This window comes from Schistocerca americana, chromosome X (assembly GCF_021461395.2).
Source record: "Schistocerca americana isolate TAMUIC-IGC-003095 chromosome X, iqSchAmer2.1, whole genome shotgun sequence".
NCBI classification, from domain to species: Eukaryota; Metazoa; Arthropoda; class Insecta; order Orthoptera; family Acrididae; genus Schistocerca; species Schistocerca americana.
The window spans coordinates 823,753,048-823,777,814 of record NC_060130.1 but is presented as its reverse complement, the minus strand read 5'-3'; the positions used below and the strand labels follow the sequence as shown (position 1 = coordinate 823,777,814).

At 47.2% G+C, this 24,767-nt stretch overlaps 1 protein-coding gene across 1 annotated transcript in view; it reads right to left on the bottom strand.

Moving 5' to 3' along the window:
- The window catches only part of LOC124556350 (sulfate transporter-like), a 493,546-nt gene extending 469,652 nt beyond the window's left edge, over nucleotides 1-23,894 (bottom strand). Inside the window, exon 1 of the mRNA XM_047130318.1 lies at nucleotides 23,661-23,894. Within this exon, the coding sequence (XP_046986274.1) occupies nucleotides 23,661-23,692 (32 nt within the window). The 5' untranslated portion in view covers nucleotides 23,693-23,894. The remainder of the gene's footprint in view (nucleotides 1-23,660) is intronic.
- Between the last annotated feature and the right edge of the window lie 873 nt (nucleotides 23,895-24,767).

The window sequence follows — 24,767 nt, the reverse complement described above, 5'->3', positions numbered from 1 at the left end:
CACTGGAAGACACTACTTTCAGAGATGATCTACGGTGGTATGGAACCTCAGTGGAAATTAACTTGATCACAGCTGTTTAACTTTTATAGCCCTAATAAGCCGAAGCAATTTGCGATACCACCGTATGTACTGCGTCCGGTGTGTCGAAGTGATGGTTCTCGTTCTCGTCTGCGACGAAGGAAGAACTCCAGCCACAATTAAACTCTTTCAAACACTAGGACTGCAGAAGGCGGTCCTCTGACTAATATACTCTAATACTGTCTTCTCCTCTGTGTGTCCTACAGACGAGAAACGCGAACTCCCAACACAATGACGGACTTCAGATAACGTCTCAACGTAAGTATAGGCAGAGGAAGAGCTCTCAATTACTGAACGTTGCGTACTCAACGACGACTTCCAACCCGGAGGTGAAGCCCAGAATCGTTTAGTACAGTACAGTACAGTTCCTACCTGTTCTGATTATAAACTCTACTGAGAGCAAAGACAGCACGTCCGTCTGTACCAACAAAAGCTGATGTCGAGCGACCGTCACACACGGGCGCTCACAACGGAAGACCGCGTCTCTTCAGCGCTGGCTTCCCAGCAAGGCTTGCCTCCCCACTCTCGTAATTCCGAAAACGAATCATATTCCCGAAACCACGGAATATTCTCCCTCTCTACACATTCTTCCGAACGCCGACCAACCATATTTTAGTCTTTTATCGTCCAGCGCGGAAAGATTGCGAGGAAAAACATATACTAGTGCAATGGTACGCTTCTGAGTAAAAATCCTTGGAAATAACCCAGCCTGCGTGGCTTCCGAGGTGCCGCTTCTTCGTTCCTCTCACCTGCGTCCAAGATTTTCAACGTTTCCCAAGTAGAATCCTTCTGGTTCGGCTACAAACCGGCCGGTCGGACTGTTGTGCTCCAGCGCTTAGGTGCTACGACGTCCGTCTTGCTATTTCCTGCGTTTAAGCAGGGCGAAAACACCTGTGTGGGCCTTCCACCCAGGTCTTCACTTCCGCCAGCCGTTTCATTTCCACTGGCGTTCCAACCTCTATTAGTATAGGCAATCATTCATTACGCCGTTTTCATAATAAAAACATGCCGTCATCTTTCATGCAAAAAGCGTTAACAATTATTCACAAGACGTACGTCACAATGTCAGTCTCCTTTATATATTCATATATACGATGTACAACCTATCACAAGATAGCTAATTGTGTTTGTAGATCACGGCAAAGTATGTGGATGAGTGCTTGTAAGGTGCGAAATTATGGCCACCTTACAAGGGAAGGAAGTCGGCCGTGCCCTTTCAAAGGAACCATCCCGGCATTTGCCTCAAGCGATTTAGGGAAACCACGGAAAATCGGCCGGATGTGGGACTGAACCGTCGTCTTCCCGAATGCGAGTCGAATGTGCTAACCACTGGCGCTTTCTGGGTTTGTGTACTCTTCCACGACGAGAAGAAATAACACTGTTCCTTTTCGAGCGCCATCATAACCAGTATACCGAATTAAAGCTGAATTTTATTAAGTTCCTGTTCTCCTCACTTGAAGTTAACCTTTAGCTCCGCCCTGGGTATGATCGTATTACGCACCTTCCCGTCTTTAGTAAGTGTTCATTGGGCAGTGGCCCGCGAGTGCAAATATATGGAGAAAAGAGCTAATATCGAAGAGAGCACTTGCCCGCGAAAGGCAAAGGTCCCGAGTTCGAGTCTCGGTCGGGCACACAGTTTTAATCTGCCAGGAAGTTTCATATCAGCGCACACTCCGCTGCAGAGTGAAAATCTCATTCTGGAAACATCCCCCAGGCTGTGGCTAAGCCATGTCTCCGCAATATCCTTTCTTTCAGGAGTGCTAGTTCTGCAAGTTTCGCAGGAGAGCTTCTGTAAAGTTTGGAAGGTAGGAGACGAGGTACTGGCAGAAGTAAAGCTGTGAGTACCGGGCGTGAGTCGTGCTTCGGTAGCTCAGTTGGTAGAGCACATGCCCGCGAAAGGCAAAGGTCCCGAGTTCGAGTCTCGGTCGGGCACACAGTTTTAATCTGCCAGGAAGTTTCATATCAGCGCACACTCCGCTGCAGAGTGAAAATCTCATTCTGGAAACATCCCCCAGGCTGTGGCTAAGCCATGTCTCCGCAATATCCTTTCTTTCAGGAGTGCTAGTTCTGCAAGTTTCGCAGGAGAGCTTCTGTAAAGTTTGGAAGGTAGGAGACGAGGTACTGGCAGAAGTAAAGCTGTGAGTACCGGGCGTGAGTCGTGCTTCGGTAGCTCAGTTGGTAGAGCACTTGCCCGCGAAAGGCAAAGGTCCCGAGTTCGAGTCTCGGTCGGGCACACAGTTTTAATCTGCCAGGAAGTTTCATATCAGCGCACACTCCGCTGCAGAGTGAAAATCTCATTCTGGAAACATCCCCCAGGCTGTGGCTAAGCCATGTCTCCGCAATATCCTTTCTTTCAGGAGTGCTAGTTCTGCAAGTTTCGCAGGAGAGCTTCTGTAAAGTTTGGAAGGTAGGAGACGAGGTACTGGCAGAAGTAAAGCTGTGAGTACCGGGCGTGAGTCGTGCTTCGGTAGCTCAGTTGGTAGAGCACTTGCCCGCGAAAGGCAAAGGTCCCGAGTTCGAGTCTCGGTCGGGCACACAGTTTTAATCTGCCAGGAAGTTTCATATCAGCGCACACTCCGCTGCAGAGTGAAAATCTCATTCTGGAGCTAATATCGAAGTTCACAGCCACATTGCTCAACAGCTATTATATGTCTAAGCTACCCATTAACTCCGTAGGCGAAACGGATTGAAATTTGACGAGAGAGAGTCAGATGAAAACTGTAAGTATGTTTTAAAACATTATGCACAAAGAGCACATAATCAATAGCACTTTTCGAAATTTCCTCCGTATTTCAATGGAAGTTCGCCAGCGCTTACAAAACGCTTGAATTCCCATACAAAAGAATTCGTTTGGGAGTGTGTGCAATACTTTGTGGTTCACATGTCTGTATTGTCAACAGACGAAACAGTTTTGCCTACACACATTCACGGTGGAGTGAACAACAGTCCCTGCCAAACAAATGCAGTGTTCACTGTAGAATTGGTGGCCATCGCTCGAGTCCTCAGTCACATTCGTTCCTGCACCGGCGAGATGTTCTTAATCGTTAGTGATTTCTGGAGTAGTCTTCAGGCTATCGACCAGTTCTATCCTCTGCACCCACTGTTCTATCTCTTTATCGGAACGGATCTTCTTGCAGGCGAACGCTTCTTTGAGTGGTCCAGGCATGTGGAAATCGCTCAGGCGATGGTCTGGTGAGTTTTAGCGAATAAGGAAGGCATTTAAACGTTTTGTCTGTGATTGTCGCAACTACTGGATCGTCCAGTGTCACGTTGGATTCAACTGGATTGATGAGGTCGAAGGGACCACAGTACAAGGTCAGCAGTCTCTCCATCCTGTATTCGTCAAGCTGGGAAGAGTTCCCAGAAAGGAAAGCCACGGAAAACAAATACCCTGACGAATATGATTGTAATCGAGAATAAATACAACCGAGAGAGAGAAGCAGGCAGAAGTGAGAGAGGGGTAAGAGGGTGATGGTGGGTAAGATGCTCCACTCAGGAAACAGCTGGAGGCCCTGGAACACAGCATGCAGTGGGAGATGAACCCCTGGCATCCAATCGGAGTTTCTTCGTCCACCATTACCACAAGAAAAACTAATAATGTAGAGAAGTTGACAAAATCTCTGGGAAAAGAGAAAGGCGACAAGAGAGTAAACCGTTGGTGGATGTAAAAGAGTACAAAGAAGTAAAAAGGCGGCAAGGGCAGGAGCCAAGCCGGACCACCAAGCAAGGGCAGCCAGAGGCTTCCCCAGGCGATTCACAGGTAAAACGTAAAACCAGATCATTCGTCTTGGTGTCATTCACTAGCACCAAAGGCAGTGTGTCAAGTTTAAAGTTTCGCCAAAAGGTGGCCATATTAGGCCAGTGCAGTAGGATGTGGGCCACTGTCTGACAGGCACCACACCACCAACAGGGTGGATCTAGACATCGCAGGATGTGGCCGTGGGTCAGCTAAGTGTGGCCAATGTGAATCTGATAGAACAGTAGATTTCCTGTGTGGAGCATGAAGGGAAGATTGCCACACGGTCACTGTCCCTTTTTATTTCTTGCAGTTCGTTTGGAGAAACCAGGGCGCATCAATTCATGTTCCAAGAACGTAACAACTGACACTATAGAGTTGACTAAAGATCTATTTCTGGTACCCAATCTCCAAAGTCACTATCTTGGTTGCCAATTGGGCCAACCAGTCAGCATGTTCTTTTCCCAGGATCCCAATGTGGCCTGGGGTCAAGGCAAAGATGATAACCACCCAGCTTAATGGAGGTCAGGAAGGAGAGCCTGAATAGTCAAGAACAGTGCGTGCAGAGGATAGCACTGGTCGATAGCCTGAAGACTACTCCAGAAATCACTAACGATTAAGAACATCTCGCCGGTGCAGGAACGAATGTGACTGAGGGCTCGAGCGATGGCCACCAATTCTACAGTGAACACTGCATTTGTTTGGCAGGGACTGTTGTTCACTCCACCTTGAATGTGTGTAGGCAAAACTGTTTCGTCTGTTAACAATACAGACATCCATTTATACCACTTGCAATCCTAGAAATGCATTAAGGATGGCCAGGAACAGGTGGCGAAAAACCATGGGGGTCAATAGTGTCTTTCATTCCCAAGAATAGATCGCGACGGATCTGAGGACGGGGTACACGCCATGGAGGCATATGCAATTCCTCCATGACAAAAGGTGACAGCAGGGAAAGTTGGAGATCAGGGTGGAAACACTGTAGGCCAACAGTGATCCTGTCTCCAGTTCTGGACCTCTGTTGCACAAAGTGGATCTCCCTATCTGGAAAAAGGACACTGTAGTTCAGATGCTCAGGAGAGCAGCAAATGTGTATCGTATAACTGAGTAGCAGTAGTCGGTGCCTGTAGTAGAAGCACCCCAGCCTCTGCGAGTAGGCTGTTCACAGGGCTGGTCCGAAAGGTATCTCCTGCAAGTCAGACCCCACAATGATGCATTGGGTCGAGCATCTGCAATACTGAGCCACATACCAGACTCCTATAATCAAGACGAGACAGGATCAGAGTTTTATAAAGCTGCAAAAGTGCAGAGTGCTCTGCACCCCACCTAGTGGTACTGAGGCAGCAAAAAATATTACGGTACGACCAACACATGCACTCAAACTGGCGAAGATGGGGAAGCCACGTCAACTAGGCTTCAAAGACTAGGTCCAAAAAGCTGAAAGACTCCACCAAACTGAGCAATTGGTCGTCGAATGAAAGTCCCAGTTGTGGATGGACAGTACAATGGTGACTGAAGTGGATGATGCATGCCTTGGCAGCTGAAACCTGGAAGTCATTGGTGAGAGCAAAGGACCATGCCTTTCACATGGCAACCTGCAATCAGCATTCAGAAACGTCCACAGTGGAGGACCAATAGTAAATGCAAAAATCGTCAGCATGCAGCAAGAGTGACACAGTAGACCCCAAGGCTGCAGCTAGACCATTGGCAGCCACTAAAAAATAGTCGACACTCAGTACAGAGCCCTGTAGGACCTCATTCTCTTGTTTATCAGGGGTACTGCAGGAAGTACCAACTTGAACCCAGAAAGTACGGTGCGACAAGAAGTTCAGACAAAAATCGTGAAACGGTCCCAGAGACCCCGCTCATGCAGGGTAATGAGGATGGGATGACTCCATGTGGTGTCATAACCCTTTTGCAAGTCAAAGAAGACAGCAATAAGGTGTGGACACTGGAAACTATGACCGGATGGCAGACTCCGGCCAGACCAAAGTCTCAGAAACAGGACGGCCTTGGCGAAAACTGCACTGGGACAGACCCAAAAGACTCGAGGTTCTAACACGCCATCAGCTCACTGTATGTTTGAACAACTTGCAGACAACATTAGTGAGGCTAATCAGGTGATAACTGTCCATCTCAAGCGAGTGTTTACCCTATTTCAGTATGGGCAATCACAATTTCTCATCACTGACGTGGGAAATAGCCCACACTCCAGATACAGTCGAAAACAGCAACAACAGGTGTTTCGGCATTTGGCTGTGGATGTGGTCTGGACCTGGAGCTGTGTCGGGCAAAAGGCTAGGGCACTGAGGAATTTCCACTCTCATAAAGGAGCATTATGTGCCTCTAGGTGCCATAAAGTGAAAGGTAAGTGAGCTCGCTCCACCTGCTGTTTGAGGACACAAAATGCAGGCCGGTGATCCCCAGAGACAGATGCTCGAGTATAATGTAGAGCAAAATGTTTGGCGATAGCATCTGGGTCAGTGTCGACACCACCATTCAAGGAGACACCAGGTACATCTGTGTGGGGGACCGCGTCTGTAGAGACGTCAAACCTTTGCCAAAACTGCGAAGGAGTCGTACGAAAGCAAACGGTAGCAACATATCGTTCCCAGCATTCTTGTTTCAGTCGTTTTATGAGGTGGCAGAACTGAGAATGGAGACATTTAAGAGGGTCTACATTGATCGATGCCACTTACAGCATTGGAGGGCTTGTCTGCTTTCTCTAATGGCCACGGCAATCGTATACTCCGCAATCGTATCAAATCCAGGTAGCACTCCTTATGTCATGCGCTACAAGAAAATGTTCGAACCTTGTTGTAGTCTGCAAGCAGTCTAATTTCCACTCACTACCCAGCTCCGTCACAAGCAGCAGCTACAAGCTTTTTCACAAAAGCTATACCGAACCCCCTCCCCCCCCCCCCCCCCAGTGGGGAGTTTATATTTTATATTGCGCTAAATGCGTTAAAATCGTATAGAACAGAGAAGTTAGTGACTAATGCAAGAAACGCGCATGGACAGAATCTACGTAAGTCACAGCACGCTTAACTGCACTGCTAGATTGGAAATTGATCGACTGTCATCCTGTATGGTAGCTACAGTATTCTTCCGTTAACGGCCGCTTCTCCCACCACCAATACATCTCTGTCAGAGCGCATACTGCCATACAGTCATCAAGCGAGCTGCTATAAGACACACAGGGGTTGGTAAAAACATGGAAGCATCAAAACAACACATTACCATGCCTAATAAGATGTCGGAAACCAAATGACATTCAAAACAGCTTCCAGTTGAGGATGAATAAATACAGGCTTCCAGACAGATTTTCAAGGGAGTTTTATACTAGTCTTCCTGCAAACCAATGTCAAGTTCAGGTAACATTGACGATGGCAGATAGCGGTCACGTAACTTTCTCTCCAAAGTAGGCCACACAGGCTCAATAATATTGAGACCTGGTGACTGTCGTGGCCAGGGGAGATGCGACAATTCATCCTTATGATCACAAAACCAGTCCTGAACGATACAAGCTGCGTGAACAGGGCCCAGTGACTTGGAACACACCAGAATTGGGGAATAGAGATTGCACCATGGGATGGATCTGATCAGCCAAAATAGTCAAATAATCCTTGATAATAACGCGACCATTCAGAGCAACCACGGGGCCCATGGAATATCACGTTATTGCTGGCCAAATCAACTCTTGGGACATAAACTTGGACAGAAGTTGGAAACAGTGTGTAACAAGACTCATCCAACCAAATGGCTTTCTCCCATTGTCCCAGAGTCCAGGTTTTATGGCTTCGGTGTCTTCCTGTTACAGGCATCTGCATCATGGATGTATGGTTTCTGAATTACTGTTCGCCCTGGAATCCCAATCTTATGGACCTCGCTTCGTGATGATTTGGTGCTGACAGCGTTCGCGAATATAACATTTAGTTATACAGTGTATTTTGTAGTTTTCGCTCTAGCATTTTTCGTGACAATCCTCTTCAACGATCGGTCGTCACTATCAACACACTCTGTCGACCGCGTTGTGACTTAGCGGCTGATGTCTTTCCGCTTCCCCCGTGTGTGTGGCTCTTCTTGCAACACCAAAAACATCGGCTACCTTGGTTACAGAAGCAGCCACTCATACGAGCACCAACAAGTCCACGTCTCTTAGATCAGACATGATGCAATCACAAAATAAGATTTACGTTAAATGGATTTTAAGGTGGTGCAGTACTGTCCTAGACCTTCAGTCTGGACAGAAGCACAATGTGGCGTTTTGGTGCTGTGGAACCTCCAGGCGTGGAGGTTCCCTTGTGGCAAGTTGCTAATCATGAGTCAGCTTAATAATAAGAAAAACAAAGACACGAATACATGATAACAAGACGCAGAGCTAAACACAAAATTTTCCATTCGTCACGACATATTTATGATATCAATTTCCTCCAGTCAGTCACCTGTTGGGTTGGTTGGGTTGTTTGGGGGGGGGGGGGGGGGGGGGGGGGGAGAAGACCAAACAGCGAGGTCATCGGTCTCATCGGATTAGGGAAGGACGGGGAAGGAAGTCGGCCGTGCCCTTTCAAAGGAACCATCCCGGCATTTGCCTGGAGCGATTTAGGGAAATCACGGAAAACCTAAATCAGGACAGCCGAACGCGGGATTGAAACGTCGTCCTCCCGAATGCGAGAATAGTGTGTTAGCCACTGCGCTACCTCGCTCGGTAGACAGTCACCTGTAAAAAATGTATTTAAGACATAACGGGTTTCGAGGGTTCAACTGTAGTTTTTAAATGTCATAAACATCACCTGTTGTGGAGCCGTTATCGAAAAATACCAGCCACCACTGCCGAACAGTAACATTTAAGAAGAGCATATGAGCGTGGGTGAATCTTAGCATCAAAGTTTCAACGTAACAACCAGGCGGTTCAAGTGCCAAGATGTCAAATCGCCTGAAGATTTACTCAGATTTCAACATCCGCCACGATGTAAGGGGTTCATGTCTGCCACAAGTTTCCGTGGAGCAATGGCTTTTAACTTTTTCCTTCTAATGGATTTACTACGAATTATCTTTGCGAGCTTTTAATGTTGAGCTCTCAAAACTAGTTATGTGGTGAACAAATGATGTTTGGATAACTAATATCCTTCCACGATTCTCTGCGCTCGTCTTGGCTCACCAAATTACGAAAATGAGAACTTCACGACTCTTCTCTTGTGGCTACAATAGTAAGAGCCAACTGTACCGATTGACAAACATCATAACGAAGAGAAGATATACATTCATCTTTTGGATTTGCACCTCTCCTATTTCTTCCATATTTGCAGTTAAAATTATTGGATTTAGGTTCCGCCTTTTATTCAAAACACTGATTTTTCTTGTTACCCATTGAGTAACAAGAAGAAAACAGTGTTTTGCGTAAAAGGAGGAACCTACACGGAAGCGCTAAAGAAACTGGTATAGGCATGCGTATTCAAATACATATCTTCAAACAGACAAAATACGGCGCTGTGGTCAGCAACGCCTCTATAAGACAACAAGTGGTGTTAGATCGGTTACTGCTGCTACAATGGCAGATTATCAAGACTTAAGTAGGTTTGAATGCGGTGTCTTATTCAGTGCACGACCAGTGGGACCCAGCATCTCCGAGGTAGCAAAGAAATGGGAATTTTCCAGTACGACCATTTCACGAGCGTACTGTGAATATCAGGAGTCAGGTAAAACGTCAAATCTCCGACATTGCTGCTGCCGGAAAAAGAACCTCCAAGAACGGGACCAACGAAGCCTAAAGAGAATCGTTCAATGTGACAGAAGTGCAACCCTTCCGCAAATTGCTGCAGATTTCAGTGCTGGGCCATCAACAAGTGTCAACGTGCGAACCATTCAATGAAACTTTATCGATATGGGATTCCGGAGCCAAAGCCCACTCGTGTACCCTTGATGGCTGCACGACACAAGGCTTTACGCCTCGCTTGGGCCTTTTGGGCCCTTCAACACCTGCATTTCACTGTTGATAACTGGAAACATGCTGCCTGGTCGGACGAGTCTCGTTTCAAATTGTATCGAGCGTACGGACGTCTATAGGTGTCGAGACAACCCCATGAATCCATGGACCCTGCATGTTAGCAGAGGACTGTTCGAGCTGGCGGAGGCTCTGTAATGGTGTGAGGCGTGTGCAGTTGGAGTGATATGGGACCCCTGATACGTCTAGATATGCATCCATTCATGTCTATTGCGCATTCCCATGGACGTGGGTAATTCCATCAGGACAATGCGACACCCCTCAGGTCCAGAATTGCTACAGAGTGGCTCCAGGAACACACTTCTGAGTTTAAACACTTCCGCTGGCCACCAAATTCCCCATATATGATTATTGAGGATATCTGGGATGCCTTGCCAAGTGCTGTTCAGAAAAGATCTCCACCCCCTCATGCTCTTGCGGATTCATGGACAGTCCTGCAGGATCCATGATGTCAGTTCCCACCAGCAGTACTTCAGACATTAGTCGAGTCCATACCACGTCGTGTTGCGGCACTTCTGCGTGCTCGCAGGGACCCTACACGATAGTAGGCAGGTGAACCAGTTTCTCTGGCTCTTCAGTGTATATCTAATCAGAAGATTTATATATTAATGTACGGGCATAAAGGAATGTAACTGAAAAGGAGGGAAACTATTGCGGTAAGCAAGTCATGCCTAATGAAAACTTGTCCAACGCCTGTACTCCCTCGTTTTCGTCTGCAGTCACATTAACAGTTACGGTACCTCGGAAATGTTCTTTTGCTCCGGGATAATGATTGCATTGCAGGTTCAGCATTCCAAACGGTTATCACTGATATTTGTTATTTATTTTACACACGCTACTGGCCATCAAAATTTTCAACACCATAAAGGCGATATTAAAGATCTACGCCAAATTTGTATTAAGTGTACAACGTTCCTGAATACACAAGTGATTAGCATTTCAGTGCATACACTCAAACTAGATAGGAGTAACGCCATCTACATTCTGCACATAAGGTAAGATTACGCAGCTGGTTTCTGATTCAAAAACAACATTTGAATGTTGGTGGTTTGTAGGACGTTCGTTTTAAGCCTCATGTAATAAGAAGAAACGTCTCCAAGCGCGTTTCCGAATTAGATAGCGGCAGGATCGTGTCGTTTTTTTTTTTTTTTTTTGTGGTTTTAGGGCGCAAAACTTCTATGGTCATTAGCGCCCAGCCCGTGACGTAGAAAACAGGAAAAAAACGAAATTTAAAATCAGCAGCAATGGGAACAAAGTCATAAAATTTGAGAAACTAAAGGCAGAAGGAATGCTTAAAAATCCACTATAGAAAGGGGTTGGTTGTCCCCCAAAAAAAAGGCTTCAAATGACTGACGTCATTTCACTGTCACTAATAAACTGTAGAACGTGGTCAGCTGAGCGCGTGTCATCTGCTAAAATCGACGAGAGATCAGGCGATAGCTGTAGACGGGAGCGTAACGGATTAAAATAGGGGCATTCAATTAAAAGGTGTCTGACCGTCCACGGCTGAGAGCAGTGGGGACAGAGTGGGGGAGGATCACCGCTTAAAAGATGTCGATGACTAAAAAGACAGTGCCCTATCCGGAGTCTAGCTAAAATTACCTCCTCCCGACGACGAGATCGGGAGGAAGAGGTCCATGCGCAAGGAAGGGCTTTCACTTCCCGCAATTTATTATGGGGAAGTGTTGACCAATGCGCATGCCATAAATGAGCAACTTGGCGACATAAACCGCTCCGTAGGTCAGTAAACGGAAGAGACTGAATAGCTGGCCGAGGAAGAGAGACTGCAGCCTTGGCCGCTATATCGGCCGCCTCATTTCCACAGATACCAGCGTGTCCTGGGAGCCAGAGGAACGCCACTGAGACGCCCCCCAGGTGGAGCAAGCGCAGACAGTCCTGAATCCGCTGGACCAGAGGGTGCACAGGGTAAAGAGCTTGGAGACTTAAGAGAGAGCTGAGAGAATCTGAGCAGATTACGTACTGTATCCGCTGATGGCGGCGGATGTAGTGGACAGCCTGGAGAATAGCGTAAAGCTCCGCAGTATAAACCGAACACTGGTCGGGAAGCCGAAAGTGATTTGGGGTGTCGCCAACAATATATGCACCCCCTACACCTAACGATGTTTTCGAGCCATCGGTGTAAATAAATGTGGCTTCCGTCATTTGTGCACATAGAGCAGCAAATGCCCGACGGTAAACAAGTGTAGGGGTACCATCCTTGGGAAATTGACATAGGTCTCTGAGCAAGTCGATCCGGGGACGGAGCCAAGGCGGTGCTGTACCCCAAGTTGTCAAGAAGGTTTTAGGAAAGCGGAAGGAAAGGGAATGGAGCAGTTGACGGAAGCGGACTCCCGGGGGTAGTAGGGAGGAGGAGCGGCCTGCATACCCGACATCAAGGGAGGCGTCGAAAAAAAGGTCATGGGCTGGATTAGCAGGCATGGAAGACAAATGGCTAGCATAACGACTCAGAAGGACTGCCCGCCGATTGGATAGCGGAGGTTCAGCAGTCTCAGCATAAAGGCTTTCCACAGGGCTGGTGTAAAAAGCTCCAGACACTAAACGTAATCCACGGTGGTGGATAGAGTCGAGACGCCGAAGAATAGACGGCCGAGCAGAGGAGTAGACTATGCTTCCATAATCCAATTTCGAGCGCACTAAGGCGCGATAGAGGCGGAGAAGGACCACTCGGTCCGCCCCCCAAGAGGTGCCATTCAGGACACGGAGGGTGTTAAGGGAACGCAGACAGCGAGCCGAAAGATAGGAAACGTGGGAGGACCAGCACAGTTTTCTGTCAAACATAAGACCCAAGAATTTAGCGACGTCGGAAAACGGAATGTTGACAGGACCTAGATGTAAGGAGGGCGGAAGAAACTCCTTACGTCGCCAAAAATTAACACAAACGGTCTTACTGGGTGAGAAACGGAAGCCGGTTTCGATGCTCCACGAGTGGAGGCGATCGAGACATCCTTGATGACGTCTTTCAAGAAGGCTGGTCCGTTGAGAGCTGTAGTAGATCGCAAAATCGTCCACAAAGATGGAGCCCGAGACATCAGGAAGGAGACAATCCATAATTGGATTAACGGCAATGGCAAACAGTACAACACTCAGCACGGAGCCCTGGGGTACCCCGTTTTCTTGGGAGAAAATACGGGATAGAGTAGTGTTCACCCGCACCCTAAATGTGCGCTCTGCCATAAATTCGCGAAGAAAAAGGGGCAGCCGGCCTCGAAAGCCCCAAGAGAACAGTGTGCGGAGGATGCCTGTCCTCCAACAGGTATCGTATGCTCTCTCCAGATCAAAAAATATTGCTACCGTTTGGCGCTTCCGGAGGAAATTGTTCATGATATAAGTGGAGAGAGCAACAAGATGGTCAACGGCAGAACGATGTTGTCGGAATCCGCATTGGGCTGGTGTTAAAACACTGCGGGATTCCAGCCACCAAGCTAAACGGTAATTCACCATACGCTCCAAAACCTTACAGACACTACTCGTGAGAGAAATGGGGCGATAGCTAGAGGGGAGATGTTTGTCCTTTCCAGGTTTCGGAACGGGAACGACAATAGCTTCCCGCCATCGCCTGGGAAAGGTACTGTCAGTCCAAATTCGATTATAAAGGCGAAGGAGGTAGCGCAGGCTATGGGTTGATAAATGCAGCAACATTTGGACATGGATACCATCCGGTCCTGGGGCGGAGGAGCGAGAAGAAGAGAGTGCATGTTGGAGTTCGCGCATGGAGAAAACAGTATTGTAGCTTTCGCGATTTTGAGAGGAGAAAGCGAGATGTCGCACTTCCGCTGCACGTTTCTTCGGGAGAAACGCTGGCGGGTAATTTGAAGAGCTCGAAATCTCAGCAAAGTGCTGACCCAATGAGTTAGAAATTGCGACGGGGTCCACTAAGGTATCATGCGCGACAGTGAGCCCAGAGACCGGGGAGAAACTAGGCGCGCCTGAGAACCGTCGAAGCCGACTCCAAACTTCCGAGGAGGGAGTGAAGGTGTTAAATGAGCTAATAAAGAATTGCCAGCTTGCCTTCTTGCTATCGCGGATGACGCGACGGCATCGCGCACGGAACTGCTTATATCGGATACAGTTGGCCAAAGTTGGATGGTGACGGAAAATGCGAAGAGCACGTCGCCGCTCACGTATTGCGTCACGGCATGCCTCGTTCCACCAAGGAACTGGGGGGCGCCGGGGCAATTCGGAGGTGCGTGGTATTGAACGTTCCGCAGCTGTGAGAATAACGTCGGTAAAATGTGTGACCTCATCGTCGACGCTGGGAAAGCGACGGTCATCGAATGTCGCTAGAGACGAAAAAAGTGTCCAATCGGCTTGGGCAAACTTCCAGCGTCGCGAGCGCATATATGGCAGTTGAGGCTGCAGTCGAAGGACACATGGAAAGTGGTCACTCGAGTGTGTATCATCAAGGGCGAACCATTCGAAGCGCCGGGCTAGCGGAACAGTACCGACCGCAAGGTCCAAATGAGATAAATTTGCCGTGGAGGCAGACAAAAATGTGGGGACCCCAGTGTTGAGGCAGACTAGATCCGCTTGGTGGAAGACGTCTAGCAATAGTGAGCCACGTGGACAAGGATGTGGAGATCCCCAAAGCGGGTGGTGGGCATTGAAGTCCCCAACCAGCAAATAGGGGGGTGGAAGCTGATCAAGAAGATGAAGGAGATCAGCTCGTGCCAGTGGTGTAGACGATGGAATGTATACTGTACATAGAGAGAACGTGTATCCAGAAAGGGAAAGACGGACGGCGACAGCTTGGAAGGAACTGTTTAAGGGGATTGGGTGATAATGGAGAGTATCATGGAGCAGAATCATGAGTCCTCCATGGGCTGGAGTGCCTTCAACAGAGGGGAGGTCATATCGGACGGACTGAAAATGAGGGAGAACAAAGCGGTCATGGGGACGCAGCTTTGTTTCCTGAAGACAGAAGATGACCGGCGAGTAGGATCGTAAGAGGATCGACAATTCATCCCGATTGGCGCGAATGCCGCGGATATTCCAGTGGATAATGGACATAGGGTCAACAGAAAATGGAGAAACGTGACCAAGGGCGCTGTCAACTCAACGACTGCTCAGAGCTTGCGACCGACAGCATGGAATGGCATTCAGTCGAAGGCAGAAGATCCTGATCCATAGGTTGGTCAGGAGCAGCTCCTGCCACCAACGATCGGCCAGTTGACCGGCCACCAGCAGTGCGCCTCGGCGACACGGAAGATGGCCGAGGGCGATTTCCGCCAGGTGGTGCTGTAGTTGGGACACGCCTTGGCGGAGAAGGAGAGGAACTGTGTTTCTTCGTAGCCTTCTTGGAGGTATGATGTTTAGATGAAGGAGGAACCGATGGTTGTGAAGTTGCAGTACGTAAAAACTCTTCACGAGAATGCTCTTTTTTCGAAGACTTGGCGTCTGACTTTTGGGCTCGAGATTTAGCAGAACCCGACGAAGGGTGAGCCATAGAGTGGGCAGGCGAAAGTGGTGAGGTTGAACGGGCGATCTTTGCGCTGGCCGATCTGACGACTGTGGTACTAAATGTGAGGTCGCAAGTCTGCGTGGCCGCCTCCTTTGTTGGCCGAGGAGAAGCAAGGACAGTGCTGTATTTTCCTTTCTGAGGCACGGTGGGCTGTCGACTGGCGAGTAACTTTCGAGCAGCAAAGGTCGACACCTTTTCCTTCACTCTTATTTCCTGGATGAGCTTTTCATCCTTAAAAACGGGGCAATCTCGAGAGGAAGCAGCGTGGTCACCCATACAGTTGATGCAGTGAGGGGATGGAGGTGGACAAGCACCCTCATGGGCATCCTTGCCACACGTAACACATTTGGCCGGATTGGAACAGGACTGGCTGGTGTGATTGAACCGCTGACATCGATAGCAACGCGTAGGGTTTGGGACATAAGGGCGAACGGAAATTATCTCATAGCCTGCTTTGATTTTTGATAGGAGTTGAACTTTGTCAAATGTCAAGAAGACAGTGCGGGTTGGAATGATGTTCGAGTCAACCCTTTTCATAACCCGATGAACAGCGGTGACGCCCTGGTCAGACAGGTAGTGCTGAATTTCTTCGTCAGACAATCCATCGAGGGAGCGTGTATAAACGACTCCACGCCAGGAATTTAAGGTACGGTGCGGTTCCACCCGGACAGGGAAGGTGTGGAGCAGAGAAGTACGCAGCAATTTTTGAGCCTGGAGGGCACTGTGTGTTTCTAACAACAGGGTACCATTCCGTAATCTGGAACAAGACTTTACAGGACCCGCAATTGCGTCGACACCTTTCTGAATAATGAAAGGGTTGACCGTGGAAAAGTCGTGACCTTCGTCAGACCGAGAAACAACAAGGAACTGTGGCAACGATGGAAGAACCGTCTGTGGTTGAGACTCAGTGAACTTACGTTTGTGAGCAGACATAGTGGAAGGTGAGGAAACCATTGCGGAAGAATCCCCCATGATTACCGGCGTCTCCGATGGCGCGCTCCTCCCTTGTGGGGGCCCTCACCGAGGGCACACCCGCCTTAGGTGATTGTTCACACCTCAGGTCACACCTCCCGACAAACGGACGGAGGGACCAATCGGCACTTTCGGAAGGTATCAGCTCGGGTAATCACCCCTCCCTGGGCCTGGCCTTTACCAGGGGGTACGTACGTGTCCTACCTGTCTACCCGGGGCGGGGAATTACGCGTTACCCCGTCACCGGCTACGCATGGAAGTGCGTGGGTCGGCCTTCAGACACGCACAGGGAGGAAGAAAGAAAGGGAAAGGAAAGAAGAGGGGGTCTCAAACGCCGCAGCGGAGAAAAGGGTAAAGAGAAGAGGTAAGGAAAAGAGAAGGACAAAGGAAGGAAGAAGACATACAAGCAAGGAAGAAGAAGAATGTGGTACATTTACAAGCGTCCGTCTCCGGACGTAGGCGCAAACCATACTCCCAGAGGGGGAGAAAATGAAGGAAAGAGCCAGAGGTGAGGGGGGGGGGGGGGTGAAGACAGGGGATGGGGAAGGATGCGGAAAGGGAAGGTATGCAGCCCGGAAAGGAAGGAAGGCCACATTAGCTCGGGGCCCCGTGCTCGCTACGCACGTATCCACAAAAGAGTTGTGGATCCCCTGGGGGGGGGGGATCGTGTCGTGTCGAGACTGCAGTTCATCGTTCCACTATACTGCTGCTCGCGATGGCTGGGATTCCAGGACTGTCGCCGGCCGCGGTGGTCTCGCGGTTCTAGGCGCGCAGTCCGGAACCGCGCGACTGCTACGGTCGCAGGTTCGAATCCTGCCTCGGGCATGGATGTGTGTGATGTCCTTAGGTTAGTTAGGTTTAAGTAGTTTTAAGTTCTAGGGGACTGATGACCACAGCTGTTAAGTCCCATAGTGCTCAGAGCCATTTGAACCATTTGAACCAGGACTGTCGTGCGAATATACGGTGGTCAGGACAGCATGGGAAACAAGCGGTCTTGCGTTATATTGTTGAAAGATAACGTCAGTGAGACCTCAAACAGGGCACAGCAATCAACCTTAACACATGAGACATATAATGGCTGTTGTCCAAATTAGCAGCTATACGAGCCAGAGGTGATCGTCGTGCGTCCACAATTGCAGGACGTGCTTGGGCCCGTATGTCGATGAAGGTAATTTGTCATCGTTCTTCTCGGGGGTGTCCACACACGGATACGTCCATCACGATGTATGTTGAACTGGGAATCGTCTAAGGAAACGATGTGGTGCCATTCGCCGTGCTAACAGTCCATGCGCCATACTCTAGGCCCTACGCGACACGCGCAAAGGGCAGACGTCGTTCACTGGGCCGTGCAGCGAGTCAAGACGGGCCACGAAATGGGTTGGTTTGCAGGAAAACAAATATCCACACTAACATTGCAACGACGTTTGAAGCACTAAGGACTGTTAGAACGGCGAGTGGCACCACGTCGTCTCTTTAGACGAATCCTAGTTCATCATACATCAAGATGGACGTATCTGTGTGTAGACGCCCCGAGAAGAACGATGAGAAATTGCCTTCGCCATCGTCATAGGGGCCCAAGCACGTGTTACCATTGTGAACACACCACTACCACCTCTGGTTCATGTAGCTGGTAATTTGGACAGCAGACATTCATTTCTGGTGTGTTAAGGGTGATGGCTGTGCCCTATGCTTGAGGCCTCACTGACGTTATCTTTCAACAAGATAAAGCAAGAGCGCTTGCTTCCCATCCCGTCCTGGACTGCCTCCATACAAAGGGCGTCCAACTGTTACCCTGGCTGCCACATTCTTCAGATATATCATCCGCTGGAACATCTGGTCATGGGTTGCCAAGAGACTGCCATACCATCGCTCAACAGCCGTTACGATTGATGATCTCTGGCAGCCTGTATTTGCCGTCCAACCTCAGCACGACCGACGCTCAGCCGTGTTACAGCCATTGTTGCTGCCAGAGGTGGCAACTGTGTGCACTACATTTCGCACCCCGTACATTGCCAAATCACCTACAAATGTAAGCACTTATTCTTCCAACTATACAGTACACACGCATAAGTAAAAATTATTTATTATTTATTTCTCGTGCTGCAATTTTAATGGCCAGTGCACTACATTTTGCACCGTGTACATCCCTTCTGGCAGGATAGACTCCACCAAATCGGTTACCGTAGTGGTGCTGTTCCAACGTATCTCGTGGGAGAATCTCTGATATACACGAAATGTATTCCCATTTGCGAATTTGGACAACCATCAGCTGTAGAATGGAATGATGACAATGAAAATTTGTGCCGGACAGGGACTCCAACCCAGATTTCTCGCTTATCGTGAGCAGTCGCCTTACCATTAGGTTATCCGAGGACGACCACGGCCAGACCCAAACTTCCACACGAGGCCAGTTCAAAAAATTCCGGAACTTGTCAACAAATTTTTTCTACTCTTACCTTTTACTGTTTGTACATGGTCTCCTCCGAAACACTCTCCTCTACAATCGATACGCCGCTCCCAACGCCGTTTCCACTTCCGGAAGCAGTCATGGTACGCCTCTTGCTGGAACGCACGAAGCGCCGTCTGCGAATTTTCTTTTATCTTGTCTATCGTTACAAATCTTAGTCCTTTTAACGGGGTTTTCAAGTTTGGAAATAAAGAAAAGTCTGTAGGCGCCAGGACTGCAGAGTATGGGTGCTGAGGCAGCATAGTGATTTCGTTTTTTGTGCAACAGTCAAGCACCAACAGGATGAATGTGTGGGTGCGTTATCGTGATGCAAGAGCCACGAATTGTCTCGCCACATTTCAGGCCGTTTCCTTCTCACATTTTCTCGCAGGCGTCGCAGCACGTGCCGATAGTACGATCAATTAACAGTTTGTCCCTGTTACACAAATTTGTGGTGAACTAATCCTTGAAAGTCAAAGAAAACTTTCAGCATGGCTTTGACACTTGACTTGACTTGACCTGACCTGACGAGCCTTTTTTGGTCTTGGGGAACCTTTCCCGACCCATTGCGAAGATCTAACCTTCGTCTCAATATCATAAGGGTAGACCCACGTCTCATCACCAGATATGATTCTCTTAAGGAACACCTCGTTCTCATTTGCGCGATCCAAAAGCTCTTCACGGATTGCGAGGCGAAGGTCTTCCTGGTCTTGACTCATGAGCCGTGGGACGAACTTGGCGACAACACGATGCATTCCAAAAATGTTACATTCTTCTCCAATCTCTCGGACTGTCAGCCTTCGATTGGCACGAACAATTTCGTTGGCGATCCTGACACGAGTGTCGTCAGTAGACGTCGAAGGGCGTCCTGAAGGAGGGTCAACTTGAACTTCCGTCCGGTCATTTTTAAACAGAGTGAACCATTCGTAACAGCGAGCACGGCTTAAACATGCATCGCTGTAGGCTTCCTGTGTCATTTGGTGTGTGTCTGTAAAGGTTTTCTTGAGTTTCACGCGTTACTCCTCTTAACTCTGCCCTCTCGAAATTCGCAAACTGTGCGACAACGTTCAACTCAATACAGCACTGAACAATAACGGACATAGAACAACGAAACTTCTGGCAGCTACACATTAAACATAGGCGCGTGAAGGGATGCCAACCGCATTTCGCTCCAACACACCATTGACGCGAAATTACGAATGTTCCGTAATTTTTTGAACACCTAGAGTGTCATCAACCATGTGTCTGAAACACCTGAACTCGTACATTCATTACGTATATTCCCATATATGGGAGGCATTTCAATTGAAAGCCGCTTGTCCGGTTTCGGCGGATAAATACGATGTTGCAGAGCCAGCGTTTTTCAGAAGTATGATGCATGCATGCATGTCCGAAGGAACTCTGGTATGGTTCAGAAATCATAGAATGAAACATCAGTGACAAAAGTTGAAGTCGGGCCTGTATGCGTTCTCAGAGAGGTCAAAGCGTAAGTCGACTGCTCGCGAAATGCGGGAAACCAGGGTTAGAGCACAAGTCTGACAAGTTTTCACTAGTCAGGACATATTTCATATCACTGTATCTTCACCGATTTCGTTCCCATTGCCTCCATGTCACGTCACTGAAATTAATTCAGTCGAATGATAGCGGATCCGCATGTACTCTCTACCAAATAGGTTGAGGTTTATTGTGTGGTATTATCGTTTACGTAAATCTATAACCGCACACAGACAGCAACCAGAGGTCTGGTCAGAGGTTCCTCTGCAGTGCACACTTTTACCTACAGTCTCTCACGATGATGTAGTAAACGAGTCGCAAAAATACGCACATGCTGAAGAAACTTTACTGATAAACTGCGTCATACTGCTCTGATAATACACCAGATTTGCTTTCCGAATAGTAATCCGGGCCGTAGGAGATAACTCAGTTTACACTCTTGGCAGAGCGTATTCTTTTGCCACACTAAACACAACTTTCTATGGGATGCAGTAGTCCACACACAGGACTTTTGGTTGTTATGAATGACTCTGCAGCTGCCGCATAACATTGCCACTTCAATTGTCGCCGTATTTTCTTAAGCGAGCTGGCAGATTCCGCTGTTGCTGTCGCTTAAGGCACAGTATGAAGCTTAAGTTAGCAATCTAGACTATTAGGAGAAAACAACGTTTCCGATACAACGGCAATTTTGCTCTCTGTGCAGTGGAAGGTGCCATGACCAGAAGAACTCGTCGGTCATCCCTAATGCAGATGTCCCCTTTTTCTCACCAACTCCGTGGTTATGTACAGTAGATAGCTACGCGTCATTACTAACAGATAAACATAGATTTGGCAGTTTTAGGGAAAGTGTTTGGCCGTTACAGCAACTTGATTTCGCTGACACAGTTTAAGAATATTCGCTGAATATTTCGTCCAGCGTCATACAGGTATCATATTTTCGAAGGGGAAACAAAGTCAGTTGTAAATAATGTTTCTAAATTTCTCTTACGAACGCATAGGAATTGTGAGCGTAGAAGGAATATTTAGGTTTTAACGTCTTGTCGACGAGGTGGGTGGTCAACATATGGAACAAGCTAGAACGCGGGCAGGAACCATCCAGATATTCACCTCAAACAATTTGGGAAATCACGAAAACCCGGACAGTGATTTGAGCCTCGCTTGTCCTGAATGTCTTAATCTGTGACAGCGTTCGCTCGTAGGCACTGTGTAGTTATGACGTATGGGGAGGCTAGGCCGCAAATTAACCGTTTTGGTATTAGTGGAATAAACAAGGGGATAAATGTTCCAATTTGTCGCGTCTGTTGGGTGAAAGAGCAACAGTAATTTACAACGACTATGGTAATTACTACATTTTAACGAACTAACAAATGCAATAATACCTATTGCTACGAAACAGATGAAATTGCATTCACGTCTCACATACCACATTCAATGTAATCATCTGTAGATGGTCCCAATGTAATCATCTGTAGATGGTCCGTTTCCAGTTTATTACTATATGACACACATTAACACGAGAAGTTGTCACAACATTCGCTACTAGAGCAAGCAAGAACACTTGGTTGTCAGTTTCCAGCTTTGAGGAATGCAAGGGACATAGCTCTGTTCAATTCATCCTTCGGATCGAATACGATAGTTTTTAGGTAGTTAGTTGCAGGTGGCATTTCCAGTCACTTTAAATATATCTCTCTCTCTCTCTCTCTCTCTCGCCCTCTCAGACGTGAGTTCCCGACAACAGCCCTCTGTGAAACAGTGGCTGTGGAAAAGCCACAACACCGATTGCTCGACCAGAAGGATACTTCCTTACTCCTACGCCAAGGTTCTCCCTTACTGTCTTTTTTTTGTGGATGTTTAGTGACCTATCTACAGACTGAACGCTTGTCAATTTTGAAGTGGTCCATTTAAAGGCTTATTTGTGCCATTTGTAAGGATTCAGCGGCAGCAGAAGTAGTTCCCGAATTTTAACCAAGGCATCTGCTTTAAAAAATTCCTAGTACAAAGAGATCTGTGTGTGTGTGTGTGTTTTTCTTATTCATTTTGTTTCTTATGGTTGTCTGAAATCTACAACTGACATTTAACAACACCTACTGTCGAGGGTCTTTTTCAGTTAAATGGTTTTGAGCACTATGTGACTTAACTTCTGAGGTCATCAGTCGCCTAGAACTTAGAACTAATTAAACCTAACTAACCTAAGGACATCACACACATCCATGCCCGAGGCAGGATTCGAAACTGCGACCGTAGCAGTCGTTCGGTTCCAGACTGTAACGCCTAGAATCACACGGCCACTCCGGCCGGCTTTTTCAGTTACCTTGTATCAAAGACCCATCTGCGAATTATGCTTTTGTCAACAGTACATCTCCCAGCAAATTCATGGCTATGAATCAACCAATTAGCAGCGAGCCATTCAGTCTAAATAGCAAAATTCTGTAGCTCAATACTTGGCTCATCCCCATTTTCATAAACATTTTACACATTTTCACATTCATTTCCATATAACTTACTGCAACATAAACAGGAACACACACTATTCCTCCCATAAAGTAGGATCATTTCTAATGACAACACAGATAAAGTACTTTTTCCTTTTATCACAAAATAAAAAAGAGTCAAAATCTGGACTGTCATAGCAATAGCAACAAACATCTGAAGATACCACAGTAAGATAGCGGGTGCTTTCTCACTTACGTAGTACGACTATGACGTCTGCACCTTTTTTTGTACGTACTCTAGAAAAAAATTAAACGTCCATATAAAAACATCTATGGAACTCTGCAACAAGATGATTCGCAGAACACGTCTAGCTTCTAGTTCTGAGGGACAGAAAATTTTATTGCACGAAACACACAGCTACGAGGTTTAATTTATCACATTTTACACACTAAGCACCCTATATTCTGAGATGATCCCTGGATAAACTCCACAATGACCTACTTGCATTTGTTGTCATTTATACTCATCTGACTTGTTTTTTAGCATATTACAATTTAATGAACTAGATGGCATATAGAATGTATTCGTGGATATATTTGTGTATTTAAATTATATACAGCAGCAGCGGGATGTATTTCACTCAGGAAGAATCTCTGATCTGTTTTCAGTATTTCCCACAAATACAAATGATTTTAGGCAACGCAGTGTAAAACAAAACCACTCATTTGTTATGTCAATTCTGATACACAGTTTTAAACTCGCTAGTAGCCGGTGTCTACTGTGTATGCAATGCGTTTAATTACATGACAGCTTTTTGGCATTTTTCCATAACGTTGCTAGTAAAATATTTTAAACAACAAAACTATTAGGTTAACTAACAGCTTTTGTCAAGTACGTAAAAAAAATAAAACTAAGCAGTGAAACTAAGCACACACAACTGCAGTAAACGTATCTGTTAGCAATGACACTGATAAGAACTGTAGCGAACTTTACGTGAGGTTATTTTTGCTGTACTTGCCTGCTGAGAGCACCAGTGACAGTAGCTTCCATCGTCTGCTAGCTGCCTCCACAGGACGGCCGATGACAAAGCATATGTTTTCCGCACGTCAGAGTACGCAGCACAAAGGACTGCAATCTTTTCATTCACTGTCACCAATTCAAAGGCACGACGTGTAGCTACAAACATATGATATTGCGCCCTTGCACACTCTCTTATTTCTCGCGCATGTCCCTTCGCCGCCGCTGTCGATACATCGGCGTTGCCAGACCTACACGTGCAACGCTCGCCGGACCAGTTAACAGTAGGCTCTCGTCGCGCGCAAAATACGAACACGGCTTCTCTGCCAAACCTGAATGACGGAACGCTGTTATAGCCCATTTACTGTTCCTACTTCCTTGTACCTGTATATGCCCAATATCCTTCAATTACTCGGTAAATTCTTTTCTACTGTTCGTTGCCTCTGTATCCCGAAAGATGTGAAGATTATACGTAATTATATTCTAGGGAAACTCGTCCTTAGGAAGAAAGCTTTCAGTGCATAAATGTCTGCCACTAGAATAACACGTAGCGCTCACACACTTTCATCTTGCAGACAGCTGATTAAGTTGTTATGTCTTTTAATTACTGCATCACAATGCTTATTTTCTGTCACGAAATGTAAATAGCCTACTTCGCACTACGTTTGCATATCACACGATTTTTGGAGGACGAATATCGAAATTCAGAAACAGCTTTTTGCTTTTGATTTGATTTGATTTTTTTATTTAGTCCTGTTGCTTACATGTTGTACAAAGGGTGTACTAGGAATACAGGACAAGTCAAGTGAAGTTTCGTATTTACGTGTTAGGCCTAAGTCGATTTTGCTAGTACAGTGAAATATCACCTTTCCAAGCGTCTGTTGTTTTACACGAATAGTGTCTGTAAATCAGCTGTACCGATTTCGCGGGTACGATCACGCGAAGTTATCACTAACACTCGTAATATTTTTCATAGACGAAGAGTATGATTTCCTAATAGACGTCACTGGGCTCATGAAGAAGAGGCGAAAGGAGACAGTAGAGGAGAAGTATTTAAAAATCTTAACCACGTTAATAAGTGCTACAGAACTGTTTATTACAGCTCATG